At 43.7% G+C, this 18099-nt stretch overlaps 1 protein-coding gene across 4 annotated transcripts in view; it reads right to left on the bottom strand.

Moving 5' to 3' along the window:
• reln (reelin) overlaps nucleotides 1–16892 on the bottom strand; it is a 91859-nt gene extending 74967 nt beyond the window's left edge. For all 4 annotated transcript variants that reach the window (XM_086209300.1, XM_086209301.1, XM_086209302.1 and 1 more), the window contains exon 1: nucleotides 16372–16892. In XM_086209300.1, the coding sequence (XP_086065426.1) occupies nucleotides 16372–16624 (253 nt within the window). In that variant the 5' untranslated portion in view covers nucleotides 16625–16892. The remainder of the gene's footprint in view (nucleotides 1–16371) is intronic.
• Between the last annotated feature and the right edge of the window lie 1207 nt (nucleotides 16893–18099).

Genomic DNA, 18099 nt, shown 5'->3' with positions numbered 1-18099 from the left:
TACTTGAACAAACTGCCAAGCGCATCCCTTGGCCCTCAGCCAGCATGTAATATTGATGATGCGATGTGGTGTGCCTCATTACAGACATACACGACCATGCTCCTGCTCAACTATTGATGGGCCTAGAGCTTTCTTCACCGCTCTGGATCCAACAGATGTAACGTTACGGCACAAAAATATATCAGCAAACCACGCAACACAACAAAACACGCATTTACAAATTCAATACTACGTACACCGACGAATCTCTCAGAGCTAAAACAGACACACAAAACATAGACAGAAACCATACAGTGACAACTACTCAGTAATGGAAAAGGAATATTCTGTGACAATCCAAAAAAAATGAGATCATAAATAATTGCCAGTAAAGTACAAACAAAGCCTACTTTCCATCTAAGTTCATCCATGTTCAGACTATGATGTTATTTCTTTTGTCTCATCTAAAACTGCCGGGACTCTCTAACCACAAAAACAACTGGATTGCATTTGTTTTAAATAGTAAAACTTACAGGATCACAGATTTACCCTCATCCCTACGAAGTGTGTGTGTGTTTGTGTGTGTGAGAGAGAGAGAGCATGTGTGTTTGTGTGTGTGTGTGTGAGAGAGAGAGAGACGATTAAATCTATCGGAGGCAAACAAAGAAGTTGTTGTGTTATTTTTCCATATTGCAGTGAGGTCGCAACTGTGATTGATGCATGGTTTTCGACCACTTTTTCTCTATCCATCCATCCATTTTCTATACTGCTTATACATTAAGGGTCATGGGGGGGGGGGGGGGTGTTGGAACCTATCCCAGCTGACATTGACATTGGGTGACAGGTGGGGTTCACCCAGGGCGGGTATCCAGTCCATTGCAGGGCCATCAGCAGCATTTAGGGGCTCAGTATCTTGCTGAAGGACACTTGGACATGGTCATCAGGGGAAGTGAGGGTTTAACCAGCGGTTCTAGATGGCCAGGCTACCTTTGAGCCTCTGAGTCATGCTGCCCCCTGACCAGTTTTGTAAAAAAAAAAAAAAGCAAAAAAAAAGCAGCAGGTCTATTTGATCATGATGGAAATGTTCAACTTATGTGAATGCTTCACTGTATGCTGGGTAAGCAATCATACCGGGGACATGAAAAATAGGACCCGGTTGCATCTTAAAAGCAACAGTCATGTCTCCTTACTGGTGGATTCAAACACTGTGGTTGGCAAGGCTCGCCGGCATGAGCTCATTCTTAGAAAACAGCATGGAGAGGGATTAGACTGGAGTTGGACAGGAAGCCTGGGAGCTCTGAGAGGAGACCTGATTTATGTTGCAACCTAGTCTACCTCCATTGAAGTCCCCTCTGTGGTTGGCATGACCTGAACAACTCCTTTCTGCTCTTTGTATACAAACACATACACACCCATTTTCATAACCTTTACTCGCAAAAGCTGGGCCCCTGCAAAATATTTAGTCAATACTCAAGTCTGGCCCCACAAGAGGGAACTGACAAGATACCACAAACAGAAATATCAGTCTGTACTTCTGAAGTGTCACAGCGAGTCATTCGAAAAGCATAATACAATGCAGATTCTTAATATCAATGAAATCCCCATTTTTTCCAAAGTTAACCAATAGGATGACCTTTTAGTTTCCAAATGAATGAGTCTTTCCTGGCAACAATCTGGATAAAGATAGCCTACCATCTGACCCATATCCCACTGGCAGACATACACGTGCCCCAGAGAGGACCAGGAAATGGAGACCAGACCATGGGGAAGCTATAGGTCCATCTGTTTCCATGGCCATGCCATAGTCGGGGTGCCACTTCACTCTGAGCTTCCTGAAATGCTCCACACTGTCAATCACCTGTGCATGACACCATGAAGGATAATCCGCCATACCTCATGATGAGGACTGGAATGATTGGTCCTTTAAAATGGACTAAATCTCCAGAAGATGCAAACAAATTAAATTATACAATTAGGAAAGTTTCCTTAGAGCATCAGAAGATTGTGTGGGAAGTGTGTTTCTGCACATATATGTGTCATGCAGTGTTCCAGTCAGGTCTTAGAGGCATCATTCCATTGCGTAACCTTCTGGCACCATCCTGGCCTGCTGGCACTGCCATCTGCCGTGAAACACTAGACCACAGACACAACCTATCAGCCACTGAGCTTCTACAGGTCTGCCTAACTGCAGCACCTCCAACATTTTCTTGCAAAAGGCTGAATGAAAACAATTCATCCCATGGGGCCAGTTTACAGGATGTTTTACGATCGCTTGGAGGGATTTTTAATGTGCAGTTTCCAGTTCAAAACATCTCTGAGGAGGTTATACTCTGTTTACCGTGGAGGGGAGTTGAAGCCTTCCTGCCTCGCAAGCTTGGCTTCACCCCTGCAACAGCCGTTGAGAAAAACAGGAGTGAAGAGACAGTTCTGTCACCAGCATCCTGTTCTTCACACATTATCTGCTTCAAAATCACACTTCATTGTGCTGCTCTCGGTGCAATGTATGTGCCGCTTTACATTCACATGAGGCCGGGATTCACATACTTGAGCGCGGGTTTCTATCTCTTTATACATTAAAAAAAAAAATCAGACTTGTGTTTTGCATCTGAGACCTTTTATATCACAAAGCGTAAGAACTGAGCTCTCCAGCTTCGGACATTTGCTTTCCTTTAGTTCTGGTTTTAAAGATATTATCATCTTCACATACTATAGATGCTTTTCATTCTACGTAATGTGCCAAGACTAAAAAGTAAACTGCAGTCCCAAAACCATCAGCCACGACGGCACATTTTTCATTTCTATTGGGTGGTCACATCAAACACAACTCAAGTACCTTGTATTTACCTGATAGCGGCTTGGAATTTTTTTTGTTTATATGCAATAGTTCTGTTATCTGGAAATCATCATCTGAAAGAAAAAAGAAGTCTAAGAGCGTGTAAGACCAAAAGACAACTGGATTACAAACCTGAGGGAGCAGCTCTATCTTGCACCATTACTAGGTAAAAGCATAAGATTAAAAAAAAACATTCAGCATAAAGATGCATAATTAGTGGTTGCTGTAAAGGGTTATATTGGAATAGGGTTCAGGAACACCATGATTTTTTCCCTCTGTCGCTTGGTGAGTGCCAATACTGGAGAGTGAGCTGTCCTTCTGATCAACACCATGTGTTCTGCAGTCAGAGAAAAGACTTCAGCCATCCAGCTCGGACAAGAAAAGCATCTTCCTTCACTTATCTGAAACTCTACAAAACGTCGACAGGAGAGAGCCATGAATCAGAATTTATCCTCAATCCTAATGTAAACTTGTGCAGGTTACAGAGGTACGCTGCCAGTGCATATGGCTTAGTCTGTGTGGGAGAAAATCTTAGGAATGTAGGAACCCAATAAAGCCCAGTAAGACTACAAAATTGGACTAAAACCACAACTTCTTACACTGGTGCACGCACGAACAAACGATAATCTAATTTAAATTGACTGTGAGCTAAATGAGGGTGCCCATATTTATATAACCATAGGAGACACCTCATCATTACATAAAGTATTTGCATAGAGATATAAACACTCAAACAGAGACAGACACACTAGGCCAACCAGAGAGCCAGCAGTGAAAGTACACACCGACAAAATGCAGACACAGGACACAGACCAACAGTGTTGCATAACTCCCCCTTTCACCTCACCTGCTCCACTGGGAGTGGCCATGACAGGAAACAGGAAGGAGGTAATGAGGGCCAAGCTGTCAACTGCAGCCTTTATAACCTCACTGCCTCCCTCTCTCCACTCTCTAGCCTGCTCTGTCCCTCTCAGGGACGCCAGGCGACTTCACCTCTTTTCCTTCAAGACAGCTGGCCTGTCCTCAGCGTCTCAGAACGCGATTACTGCCTCAAAACTGAACCAACTTTGAGACTTCAGCCATATACATCTTAATACGAAGAGCTTGGATTTCAGTGGGACCGACCTAGAGGATCTGGATGGCCTTTTAACATCTGTTAAATACTTGAATTGCTGTGAACTCAAGAATGCAGGTGCATCAATGTGCTGTGAGAGCGATCATATCAGAACATGCTCAAAAAGTAACTAATCAGAGGTTGAAGCGTTTATAGCTGTTCTTCACACTTCAGCCTCCTCTCCAAGCGCCTCATGGGGTTACTCACGTAAAAAATTGTAGAATTTGAGACTTTTTAAAATCAGACTGAAAGAGAAATTCTGCTTTCTCTGTCACACACATCAAAATAAAGGTGAATATCCATCCATTTCAGAATATCAAATTAAGTAATAATGGTCTCTGTGCACAAATTTTTCCCCTGCATTTAACCCAGCCTTTACAGCGCAACGAGCGACCACATGCAGTCCAAAGACCATCTCCAGATCTGTCTGCTGGGCCTTGGTCAGGAGCACCGGCATGAGATGTGGCCCCTCCCAGTTTGACTTTGTTTTGGGCGAAAGCCAGAGTGAAGTGTTCCAGGATGCTAGCTGTGGTCCTTCGGCATGTTCTCGCCTGGTGTTCAGGTTTTCTCCCATTGACAGAAACATGCCAGTTAGCTGGTAAATATCAGTGCTAACATGAGTGTGAGTGGTTGTCTGTACTTGTGAGTGACTGGTGACCTGTCAAGGGTCTTGTCTGTCTCTCTCTCCCTTACCCTGAGCTCCAGCTCCCCTTGACCCTGTGCAGAGTAAGCTGGAATGATAATGAATATTCATCATAGCAGAATAATCTTTCAGTCATGCAATGTGTTTGTTAGATTAGTAGTGATGGTGCTGCTGACCAAGAAAGATCTTGCACGCGACCGTTCATTGTTCTGTAGAGGATGGGTGAAATGCAGAGGACACATTTGGTTTTATCTCTCTGCAATTTCAATAAAGACTTTCTTCAAGATTCTGCTTTTCTAAACCCATATCTCAATCACTATCAAATAATTGCAATTGGTTGGCTTATCTCACCTCCTGCGCACTGGATGCTGGAGTAAATGTTGTGAAACCCCGCCCACCTGCGCTGAGTCAGAGCGGAGGGCGTTTCGCCCACCATTATTTTCGAGGACAGATACACTCCTTTGCAATATGCACCTCTCATTACACACAGGAAGGCAAAAAGACCAAACTTAATAAACGCCAATGATTTTGAGCCACTTAACATCATGTTTTATTTACATGACTCAGCGTATATCCACTGAATATTTTCAACAGAGATGAAAAAGTGCGAAAAAAGAGAATACTTCATTTGCATATTATACTTTAGGTATTTCTGAAGCACATTCCTGCTGCTACCTTCTGCTGAATTTCTTATTCTGTATTTCCAACGGTGCCTAACCCAGGCTCACTAGGAGATGACAGAGAATAAGTTAGTATGTTACGGTAGCGTCGGGTGCACCTGCCCTCCTCTTAACCATCCTATGATGAGCTGACACATCAAACTGCAGTTTTTATCAGACTATCAGCCTGGACTTCACAACTGTTTCAACAACTGAGGGGAAAAAAAAGATGGTGCTTACTTTATGTTCAACATCAATTACCAGAGTTTAAAACCACGAGTCAGAATTTTCCACATTTATTAATTTAAAAGCGTTTTCTTGTACTGCGACAGGATTTTTTTTTCAGCTGCTATCACTAAAAGAACACTGTAAATAGGGATGAGAATATCTCGAGCGTTTTGAAGATGCTGTGTAGAGGTAGTGTCAGAACTACTTGTGCTTGTAACATCTGCACCTTGTGAATGCCTACTACCCTGAAACATCTGGATGCATCTCCCGTTTGAAAAATCAAACAGCTGCTCTGCCTGGTAGCACCTGCTACTGTATGCATACACACAAGCTCGGGTGCAGCCACGTGCTGCCGCCCATATTTCAGGCTGACAACGCTCCCAACCCTGTTGCCGCTATCAGAAATAATAGCTCTAATATGAATAATGGAACTGTCACTTTACACTGAGGTGTGTGTTTTACATCTGTACTCAGCCAGTCCATCTCTTCCACACCCTTCTCCCTCCTCCCTCACTCAACCACACATCATGTTTTTAACATTGCAGTGTGTGTGTGTGTGTTTTAATACTGTAGTCTGAAAACGTGCGGCATAAAGAAATTAAGAAGCGCTGTTTTGTCGTTGTGGCTTTGTCACATTGAGTAAAAATCTGATATTCCGTAAACAAATGACGTGGATCCATGAGAGTTGTTAGTATTACTTGTGTTGTACGTCGCTTTGTACAAAAGCGTCTGCTAAATGAAATTGTAGAATTGTAGTATTGCTCTTCCCACAGTACATGTCTGTAAGGCTGTCACCGACACATGACTGCCGATGGATGTATTTAAATACCACATGGTGTGTGTCATGAGCTGGTAAATACAGTGTGGAGGATTTAGATCTTTAGATGGAAATAGAACACTAATAACTACAGGATACTTTCATGAGTGTGTAATCACCAGAAACAAAGAAATGTTGTGCTGTCAGGAGCGAATGAACACGCCCCCTACACCTGACAGGTTGTCTTCCATGGAGCCCACCATACTGCACCAACAGTGGCCTGCTCCTTTTCCCTCCCCATTTTTCGTTTGTCCAACATTAAAATTTTATTTGTAGTAACCTATTTAAGCTGAGCCTCTTCTCTGTTCTTGTCTTGTCATTTTGTGTGTCTTTCAACACGCAGAGGACTGACAGGTGAGGATCAGAGCTATGGAGGAAGAGAGCTGCATGTGAACACACACTGATGGGGAACTGAAACCACATCCTGCACCAAACTCTAGTCAGAAAAACAGCATTTCAAAGGGCTACTCATCACTTTGTGGCAAGACATTACACAGCATTTATTTTTTTTTAGCAAATCAATATTTATGATGGTTATTTCGGCATCGATTGGACACGTTTGTTTCAATTAAATCACAGCAGCCATCCAGATGGAGCACTTGGAGACAGTTTTGAAAGTCTTTTGATTCGATTTTATGACTTACCTGGGACCTCCCTGAGCACCAGGGCACCAGTAGCATTTACTTTTACTTCCTTGTCCCTATCTGAGAGTAATTACACAGCAAAAGTAGAGTAGTAGTTTGGGTGTGTGTGTGTGTGTGTGGGGGGGGGGGGGGCCTACCACTTAACCACTAGATAATACAAGTTCCTACACACCAGTCCTTTAAAGCAAATCCAGAAGTTTGGCAAATTTGTAAGAGAACTCAAAGACGTCCTACGAGCTGGAAAGGAAGACAGGATATCACTATGTTTCTCTCCGCTCCCTGGTCTTTCTTGGCATGAAAATTATGCATCATGCCCAACTTTGTCAAAAGCACTGACATTAGTCAAAGTCCAATGTGCCTCCAAAGCTTCTGGGTATGAATGTAAGGGTGGAACAGAGAGTGGCACAGTGGTATGGGGATGGGGGCTGCATAGAAGAGAGGGGAAAGATTGATTTCTAATTAACAAGCTGGTTGGAGTTATGAAAGACTAGATGGTCTCTACTGGCAGCGGATCAATGGGGAGCGTTTCCCTTGACACCAAATCTTAATCACACCAGCTCAGCTTGGTAAGAATGCACTTATTGCTGTAATTAACATTGTCATGCTCCTTCCATCTTCCTTTTCTTATCACCGCCTCTTTCATATCTTAACCTCCACCACCTTCACTCAGTGGGAGGGATCACCTGCTGACTATCACTCTATTTTCTCTGCTCTGCTACCACATAAACAACTGTGTTGAGTCACACACCAGAATTTTTTGTTAGAACATGGAAATAACATGAACTCATTTTTTTGTGTGTTTGCAGGCAAAAACAGTAGAGCGGGAAGATCACAGGTCACTTTTTTTGTAGGCTTCTTGTTCAAAATTTTGTCCCACAGACTACTGGAGAAGCAACATCAAGCACTTGACTCAGTGAAGTGTAAAACATGCTGTACTCTTCAGCGAGAACAGATGTTTTATTTCACCTAAAAAAAAAGTGTTATTGTTTCACAGATATCCCATATCAAAAGGGTGAGTGTTTTATAAAGATTTGGAGTTTTTTTTATATGACCATTGGCTGAACTTTGCAAACACTATAGGTGATTTGTTCGGGAACCTCCATGCAAAATTAAGCTTGCCAGACAGAAATCTTAATAGATTAATCTCCTGGGAGAATCTGTGAATGTTTTAATCCTGAGTCAGAGCGAACTGATGACACACATATCTGTAGGGGCTGGAGGTATATCATTTGATAGGTGGGATTTCACAACAGAGTATTAGGGGAATTTGGTATTTTCAGGGCCCCTGTAAACACCAACCCCCCTCACCCATGCTGTCACTTTCAGGAGGAATAAGTGTGAGCTGTGTAATCTGCCTCTGCCAGCCACCCGCGTCTCTCTCAGCCACAGTGCGCCTGGCTGTTTGAAGGAGAGACTGGCGCTGGATGGGGGGTAGGGCTGTGGATAATCCGCCTGTGCCACGCGCCGTGTGCCCAGCACCCAGCTAGTTGCACCATACCGCCTCCTCTGTAGTGGGTCCACTGAAGCGCTACAAGGCCCGCTGAATGCTATCAGCACAGACGACACACTGCCCCCCAAGCAGGGATTACAGCTCTCTCAATGGAGGTGCCAGAAGGAGGATCCAAAATAAGAGGAGGAGAAGGAGGAGGAGAAGGTACACAGTCCTCCAACAAGAGCTCCATTCTCTGGAAGGAAGAGGCCATCGGCAAAGCTGACACGCCAATCAAGAGTGGCTGGGAAACCACCCCATGAGAACAACATGTCCAGCACCAGGGATGGGGAGGAGGGAGGAAAGGGTCTAAAAGGAACCGTCTCTTTTTAAAATTCACTTGGTACTCCCTAAGGAAACACAGAGCCATTGTTATGAAGTAGATTAGGATGGAGACATTAGCGTAGACAGAGATGTTAATGTTATACGTAGACATGGTGTCTGGGCATTTGGGGCATTGTGTATTTAGGAAGAAATGAAAATTCTGTAATTATGTTTACAACCTGTTTGTTGGTTTTTGAGTAGACATCAAAGAAAGCAAGCAGAGGAAGGTGGGTGTAAATATGCCAATAAAAATAATTCAGATAGACTGTAGAGGGGAGCGCCCCACGAGTTTTCTATGTTGAAAGCTGGTGCAGTTATAAAATTCAGTGTGGTTGAGATTCACCCCAACAGGTCTAGAATACATTGAGAGGGCTCAGTGAGCTGGCAATCATTTTCTCACTATGGTTAACCGTAAACTGATGAGCATACAAAAAAAAAGAAGAAATAAAACATTCCTCATCAAACTTAATCCACAGCAACAACAACAGAAATGTGAGTATGTAACCAACAAGAATGCTATAAGTGGAAAAACTTCATATCACAATATTTTTTGGCGGCCTTACATGTTGCTGAAGTTGTTACAGGGATGGAATTTTTCTTGGTGCTTATGTGCTGCTTTAAAACTGAAATCTCGAGACATCAGAAAGGGAATGGGAAACACAGGAAGCGAGTGCATACTTGGACAGTGGTAGCCTTGCATCTGCACACCCTAGTTTGTATTATCAACAGAGAGGCACTCCAAATCAGGCAAACCCCCAACAGACAAGCACACTCTTCAACATCCTGAAAATACTTACACCCACTCATCTGCCCACTCATGAAAGTACGAAAACACAGCACACATTTGCTTGTTAAGAGCTTTCTTGTTTTGGCTGGAAAATGAATCCGTTGAGGAAATTGAAAATAAAAAATGTAAGCGCTCTGTGCTACGTGTGAATAAGACTGGAACAGGCGCACACCTCAGCCTGGCAGGGACCACGCGATGCCCTTATTTTGAGCTCTTTCTTCCACACCTGCACCGTTTTGGCAGCCTGGCAGAGTGCTAACATTGTCAGTGTTATCTGAGGTGATTCTCTCTGCTCTGAATACAGTAAATCAATTTTCCAGAATTGTAGCATATAGGTGGCACCTGAGCCGACTCTATCAGTGGCAAATTCTCCAGAGCTGATGCAGCCTACTGCCTCTTTATGAGAAAATACAAATGCACAGAAAGAGAAAATTATTGGCGGTGTGCAGCATCCTGACAATGACACAGGTTAGTGCACGCTAGCTAGAGCAAGCCCCTGACACAGCCATTTAGCACCTGACAGGAGGAAAACGCAAACTTCCTGTTCTACTATCATGCCGTTTCCTGTCGTAACTTTGACACAAAGACTTCTAATAGCCTGATGATCAGGACATTTGTGTTTAGCCAGCGGAACATCTGACCTGTCTCTGTGTCATGATGGATCACCCACTAAGAGCTGAGTGCTGTGTGCATGGCCAAGCACGCATGTGCCACAAAGGGGATATTCCCAATGAATATCCATTCTCATTTCTCGCCCATCTGCTCCTTCTTATAAAGGAAACTGGCATATCTCCGGGAATACAATGCTCTTTAAATGGTTCATCATTCAACGTCCACAAAGACAGAACATCCAAACACGCCCAGCGAGCCCATACAAACAGTAATACACTTGACACACTTCTCTCTACTCAGTGAAGTGACCTATTCAGACAAAGCAGCAGGAGGCTGAGAGGCTGAAGAGCTGCTGAAGTTAATGAATGCATGGGTTTGCTACACTTGAAAGTGCTCGTACTATCCGCATGTTGCTTTTGCTCACAGGAGAGCCCTATTAAACCATTAGCCCCTATCCCCACTTGTCTTCTGTCACTTTTCCCTCCTTTCTAGTGTCCCCTGTTCCCCTAAACCGGATGTCTGCCTGTAAACTAGGCCAGTCTTTTATTGGTTCACTGACCAATGCTTGCTGCACCGTAAAAAATGCTGAGTTTTCCTGGTCTTTTAAGTAGATAAGCATAAGACGCCGCAGTTAAGCTGAACGGAGACATAAGAAGCAGTAGACTAGAGGAGAGGAGGAGACGAGACACCAGCCAAATCTAATCACTCTTTAGGAACAGAACAGAACTCCAAGCAATGCAGCACTGACAAGACATGGTCAGAGGTCAGAAAGCAGACCCTCAGCAGTCCCCACAGGAGTGAAGTGTTGCACAGGGAAATGATGACATCCAATGGGCTGCTGAAGTCACAACAGATGGATGCCATTTTAACACTGAATACATAGACAAGGACTGTTAGGACTTAAACACGGGCCCTGTACTTCTGTGACACCTCACAGTGGCTTCTCCAGATATGACCTAGCTTATGGTAAGATAATATCTGCTTTTCCGCAGCCTAACCGAGGCCTTGCGTCTGTGACCTTCACTTCAACACAACTGTCTTGTTGTTCTACAGACCATCAGTCAACAGCACACTCAGAAAAACTCCCCCCAACCAGGACAAGTAATCAACTTTGCAGATAGATAATGGTCCCTTTCCCCGTCACAAAGCAGACTGAGTTGTTTCTGGTGGTTGGCAGAAGAGCTGCTGAAGTAATTCACTATGTCTAATCTGATAGGTTATCATGGGAAGAGCTGATGGTATTTTGGGAGATGAATCTATCTCCAAGCTCCCATTAAGAATGTCATTTAGAGGCAACATCCAAATCTCCTTGAAATGTTGATTGTCTCCCAGGCCTCTTCAATCATTTGCACATGAAAAGGTCTCTGAGAGAGGGACTGCTGTATAGACCAACAAGCTGTTTTCTCATATCAACTCTCCATATGAATTCCCTCTGTGCCATTTTGACTTTCCATTTTGACAAGTTGTTTATTGTACACGTGCGTATTTTAAAGTGGCGCTAAGTTAAGACGTTTTACATTGTTTCATCTTCATTGTCACGGTCGGTAAAAATGACACAACAATGCAGTGGCTTTCTGGGGAGATGCTCCTCCAGGGTTTGAGCTCTGCAGCTACGTCTGGAACCCCTCGAATATGAGCGAATTTGCCTTGACAGACAAGCTCCTTCAGCCCATCAGCGTGACAAAACATGTGACACCATCACATGTCAAATCCAGTCGGGAGGAAACACCTTTTCTGCTGACAAACACAGCAAGCGAATACTTCTGTTCTTGTTGAATTGCTGTAATTGAGTCTGTTCCTGCTTTAACTACACTTAGAATTGAGGGTTTTTTTCTTAAACTAACTTTAAAATTATCACTTGTTTCTTTGACACACCATTTTCCTGTTTCTCCTGCGCTGTCATCAACTTTAAGATGAACAATTAGCATTGTTAATGTTGCACATTTCTGATTGGTTTATTCCTTTCTACTTTCTAATTAGGTTCCACATAAGGCTGCATGGTTTAACTCTTTAGCTCCTGAGATACAGACGGTCTTACCGGAAACAGAACTTCTAAAAAACTAATCTTTCATTGTAGAACCAGAGGTGAGCGTGTCTTAGAGTGTCTCTGTGATTAGCTGTCATTTGCTGAGAATGTCTTTAATACCAAACAAACTTAAATAAAACACACCGAAACCAAATTGTCACCCAAAATATATCAACACAAACCAAACCATGAGCTTGCTGAGCTGTGGCATTCATAATAAACACATAACTGCCACTTTTCGCATTTTTAGCGGTATTTCTGCTCCTTTATTTCCACATATATGATGTATCACTAAGGATTTGACTTGCAATAAATATGCCTGATACGTCATAATGGAGCGAAACTCGTGTTATCATGGGTAAACTACTGTGACGGCATTTTATTTTGACTTAAAAGTTCAGATTTGAAGTGCATGCATAAAATCTACAGAATGGCCCTCTCAGTCTAAAACATATGTGAGCAGCGTCCTGGTCTCAACACCGTCCCTTGCATCTCTGGTTTCTACCTGTTTCTCTATTGTGGCCCTGAAGGAGACATTGCTGAATCTCATGCTATATTTTCTACTTTCCAAACCAAAACACTGATGGGAGTGTGACTGCCTACCCATAAGCCTCATAAAAAAGCTTGTACACACATGGCTTGTTTAGTGCCTGACACAAATGACCCTGCATATAGAGAGAACCACACACACTGTACACTACATACAAGTAAACATACTCCTACGGATTTTAGAATCCTATAAACATATAGACATATTGACGGGAATCAAAGTTCTGTGCTCTAAATGCTGATGTGATTAACACAACTGTAGCTTTTATCACAAGCGCTCCACTGAGAGAAAAATAGTCTGTTCCTCGACACATAAAGGAACTCACTCAATCTGGCTGGCCCATTTCTGCTCATGTACCTTCATTTTCCAGCTATTCTCTGCTGACTCGCAGAGGACACCTCACTGCCATTCCAATCCCTCACCAATCTTTTTTCCATTGTGCTTTCTAATATTACTGCACAAGTTATACAGAACAAACAACTTAACTACTGACAAATTGTGCTTTGCTGGGAATCTAATTTTTTTCTTTTCTAATATCAAAACATTCTGTTTGTTGGAATTTAACCACTTCCTATTGCTGAGTCACTATTCTTCCTTTTAAAAGTGGTGCTCATCTGTAAATATGATCGTGTAATGTTTCCACGGCACTCGGACAAGGAATGACAGCAAAGAAAAACAGCACTGAGGTTAACTGTGTGCAGGGACTGGACTCCGGCCTTTATGTTCTGTTGTGGCTTCCTTATAAGCATGATGCTGCCGTATGGAGAGCACACCACGTTGTCAGAGAGGTCAGCGAGAAAATGAAAAGGAAAAATCTTATTGCTGAAACACAGATCTGCTCTCTGAGTGCAGCTGAAGTGTCTATTGGTTGTTTAGCTGCTTAAATCCTAGCGTGACCTGATGATGTTGTGCTTCTCTCCCTGAAAGATACAACTGTATGTGGGCAGTATGTGTGTGTCTGAGTGACACTTGCTTTCCATTTGTCTGATTGACCCCGATGGCTGAATGCAAGAACACAAATCTTTTCATTTCTCCTCGTCCTGTTTAGCAGCAGTTCAGAGTGTCTCTACAGTGTTTCTTTTTCCATTTTGTCCTCTAGGACCCTGCCAATACACACACCATCTAAAACACACAGTGTAACGCAACCTCTCTTGGTCATTTCATTCTTTATGGCTTAACACAGTAATCTACAGCACGCGCACACACACACACACACACACACACACACACACACACACACACACACACACACACACACACACACACACACACACACACAAACAGTATGCTACCCACACATAGTCTTATCACTCAAAAGCAACAGAGAAGCTAGAGGGAGGAAGGTCAGGTCACAAACCCAATTACTGTACAGCATATAAGCCACACAGAATCTTGCTTCTTGCTCGGTTGGCACCAAATGCAAAGGTGTTTCTTTCAGACACTCACCTCGTGTCTCTGTCATAAGAGGTCTTCCGTTCCTTTTCTTTTTCTAACTTTCCATGCCTCTACTAACAATCTGTCTCCTTTGCACTCTTTCCTACAGTTTTCTCTTCTACAACCTTTCAACAACCACACGGCCAGCATCTCTCATGCCTTCCGCCCACCATTTCCACAAGCAGCGCTTTCAGTGGTTAGATCACACATAGCTGTCAGGAGATTAAACCAAATGTAATCCAAAACTAAGGCCCACTGAGCTTCTAAAAACAATGAGCGAAACCCCTTTGGATCAAGGTAAATAAAAAAACACACTGAAATATAAAGGCTTACTTGAATAAATTAACAGAAATGGCACTTAAGCTCATCCCTCTGCCGTTTTCAGCACATCAACAAAAGATTTCATCTTTTACTGACTTAAACCCCTTTACTGTGAGCCGCGGATATACTTGACCACCTTCAATCGGTAATTTAAATAGCTCTCAAACTGCCACAATGACCCTGACAGTGGCTGCAGACACACCATGCAAGGATAGATGTAACCCATCAAGGTTTGACAGGATGAGAGGAAAAAAGAGACTCTCTGGGATGGATTGCTCCCGATTGCACAACTCAGCGTACAGCCAGCCACGTTTCACTTGTTCACTTGCCATTTATCCTTCCATCCCCCTGCAAACTCAGTCAAAACCCCAGAAATTTAACAATGATCTGCCATCATGTGCCAAAACATGGGACGGAAAAAAAAAAGTGAGCAGCTTGGAACCCTGTCATTTTTCCGTGCAAGCCCCGCGCTGCTGGTATCTTATCTGCTCAATCCTCTCATCGTCATTTAAATCTCCCCCTACTCCATCCGATCCCAACCATGGCCCTATTTAAATCTCTCCCTCCACCCAGTCCACCACATTTCTAATGCTAATTATTTAAACCTCTCTGTGTGCACTATCCCTCCCATCCACCAGCTAGTTATTCAAATCTCCCCCCACCCACTCTCCCTACAAGCCCGGCCGCAGTTAAAAGGTGCTTGACAGAAGGGTTGATCCAAGCTGTTGTTTTCAGACGGAGGATAATGCTGTTTCTTCCAGACTTCTCGCCTTTCCTGCTCTGTTTTTCTGGCCTCCTCATATCCTTTTCTTTATATACACAATAACACAAACTCTGCTGAACAGATTGAATTCAAGAGGTTTATTTGCCATGATAACGGACGCTAACTAACACTAATAAATCCAACATGAGAAGTAGATGAGATGCAACGATGACGCACCAGACAAAATATGTATACTCGGGAAGTTAGATACAATCATAAATGTAGATAAAATATGCATACATCCAACTCTAAGCGGAGAGAAGCATGGGAATGTGACCTTAGTGTGTCTGTGCTGGCCTGTGAGGGTCACTGTCCTCTGTGTTAAGTAAGTGATGAGAGGGAGTGACTGAGCAATGATGACACAGTTTGCATGGTCAGAGGATCATTTTTCCAGAACCAGGTGCCAGCGTATCAGTGTGGGAAAGAAGATATTAATCTATTTTCTCTCTCTCTCTCTAAGCACGGCTTCTTCTGTCTCACTGTGAGCATCTCATTCTGTGGTGCTCCGTTCGTCCAAAGCCACTCGCAGTTTTTCGTACTTTCACTCTCTCATTGAGTTGAAGGGATCTCGCTGCTAGTCCTGTGGAGAAGCCACCTACACATAGATCATCAGGATCACTGCTTAGTAAAATACTAAAGCTGCTCACAATGCTGAAAAACATCACTCAGCATCACTTACAGTTATATAAATGCTGGTTTCCAACAACAGCCACCCGACACAAGCAGCACACTCCCCTACACACACACATCACATCAGTACCTTGTGTGTAAACACCTGCAAGAGCGTGTATTCACGAAACGCACAAAAATTCCTGATCAAGTTCTCCTATTTTTTTCAGATCGTTAACATTTCAAAGGTGCAACGTAGCAATTAGCACAACAAGCAAACATTAGAAAATACATTCTGTTTTGTCGCAGGTTATTATTCTGTGTGTTCATATCAAGATGAAAACTCAAAATCACAATGTACACAAAAGGAAGGCGAGGAGGCAAATTCATTAAGTTTTACTTCCAGGTTTAAAAAAAAGTATAAAGAATTTTTAATATCATTTTTCAATACAGACATTATTAAAGCAAAAGAACCATTTCTTTTCAGCATGCAACAACAACAACAACAAAAAAGTGAACACCATAGACAGTGTGCTCACCTTGGTATTCCTGTCCAGGGGTGTAGGCGGTGGGGTTGCCTGTAATTTGAAGGGTGAGAAGCACCTCTCCCCCACCTTCTGCCACCCCGACACCCTCCAGCTCCCCATGGTGAGTGCACAGGAAGAAGAAGGGATTGAAACGGGGGTAGAAGCTCGCAGGGGGCGCCCCGAAATCCATGCTGCTGCTCCCCAAAGCAAGGGCCAGCAGGGCACAGAGAAAGGCACCCCCAAGGGAGGCCCACGCCATGGCCATCTGCCCTCACAAAGCGAGGGGCTGAGGGAGTGGAGGTGAAGGTGAAGAGGTGAGTAGTGATGAGTGGGAGCAAGGAGGGCACAGGTAGAGTTCCAGGGAACAGCTTTTGGAGTCCACAGATGAGTAAAAAGTCCAAAAGTGCGTGTGTGTGTGTCTATGTGTGTTGTTATATTGTGCAATATTATGTGTGAGTGTGGGCTTGGCCGTCAAGAAAACAGTTGAGCTCTGTTCTTCTGCTTCCTCTCCCTGTCCTACCTTCACTCCCAGGGAGTTCAGAGCTTCGCCTGTGCTGTCCTGCTCCAGCGTTTAAATACCTCACCCCCTCCCTCTGTTTCCCTCTCTCCTCCCACCCTCCCTCCCTCCCTTCGCTCTAACACCAGCTCTTCGCGTGCTGTATGCGCTCTACGAGACGGCCTCCCTCCTCTCTCTGATCCAGCTCTTCTCTCCTCCCTCTTCTCTGTCTATCACTCTGCCTTTTCCTTAATCTCTTCCTCCCCGTCTTCTCTCCTTCCATTTACCACACTAAACCACTGTGTTACTCCACATTGCACTCTTGTATCACTCTCCAGAGACCTTGGCTGTTTTATCTCTGTGCATCTGTTAGTTTCTTCATCCCTAACCAGCCCTCTGACAGATCCCTTTCACTCTCCTCTCTCCTTCCTTTGTCTTTTTGCCCATCCACCAGACTGTCCCCTCCTCTCCCACCCACTATCACACCTCTTTTCTCCCTCCCTCTTCCACTCTCTTCACCTCCCTTTCCTTCCCTGTCCTTCGCTGCTGCTCTCCCACTTGGTCTCTTCCCCTCCCTACTTTCGATCTCCCTCTTTTTCCAACCCTGCACCTCGCTCTCCTCCCATCTTCAGCAGCACTCAGATTTGTTTTTCCCTCTTCCCTTCTTTTGCTTTTTTCAAGGGTTTTCCATCAGAATCTCCTTTTCCACAGAATTCTCCAACTTTTTTCCCCCATCAGAGCAGTGTGCGCCGCCTCTCTGCTCTGGATTAACCCACCACTAGAGAACAGACACCAGGCATAATGCTGCTTTTTCTCCCCCACTTGGATCTGCTCCAGCTCACCAAATGATGGATAAGCATTTCTCTAACACCGTGTACACACCCAACCCATCTCCCTCTCCTCTTTTTCATCCTGGAGGAAACAGTCAAAAACATAAATTTGTGCCACAAGCTCTCCTCATTTCTCTCTCTCTATTGATGCTCAACGCTTGCGCTACGTGTAAGTGATCCACAATATTTCCCCTAAATATTCTCTTGCCAGACCTTGAGGATACAAAAATATTAGTTTCCAAGTGCATCAAACACACAAGTGTTTTCAGTGGCTGTAAAATCCCCTTTAAGGTACAAGGCCATCAGAAAGATTGCATTAAATAATTCAGTAAAGGAAGAACTTAAAGAACTGGCTGTTAACACCACTGAGCGTGTCCTCAAGCCTTTTTTTTTAAATATATGGTGGGTTTGTGT

This window comes from Aulostomus chinensis, chromosome 7 (genome assembly GCF_037954235.1).
Source record: "Aulostomus chinensis isolate RoL2024-O1b breed Wild chromosome 7, RoL_Achi_v1.0, whole genome shotgun sequence".
Classification (NCBI taxonomy): Eukaryota; Metazoa; Chordata; class Actinopteri; order Syngnathiformes; family Aulostomidae; genus Aulostomus; species Aulostomus chinensis.
Note: the sequence above shows the minus strand (reverse complement) of the source record. Positions and strands in the feature narration are given on the sequence as shown.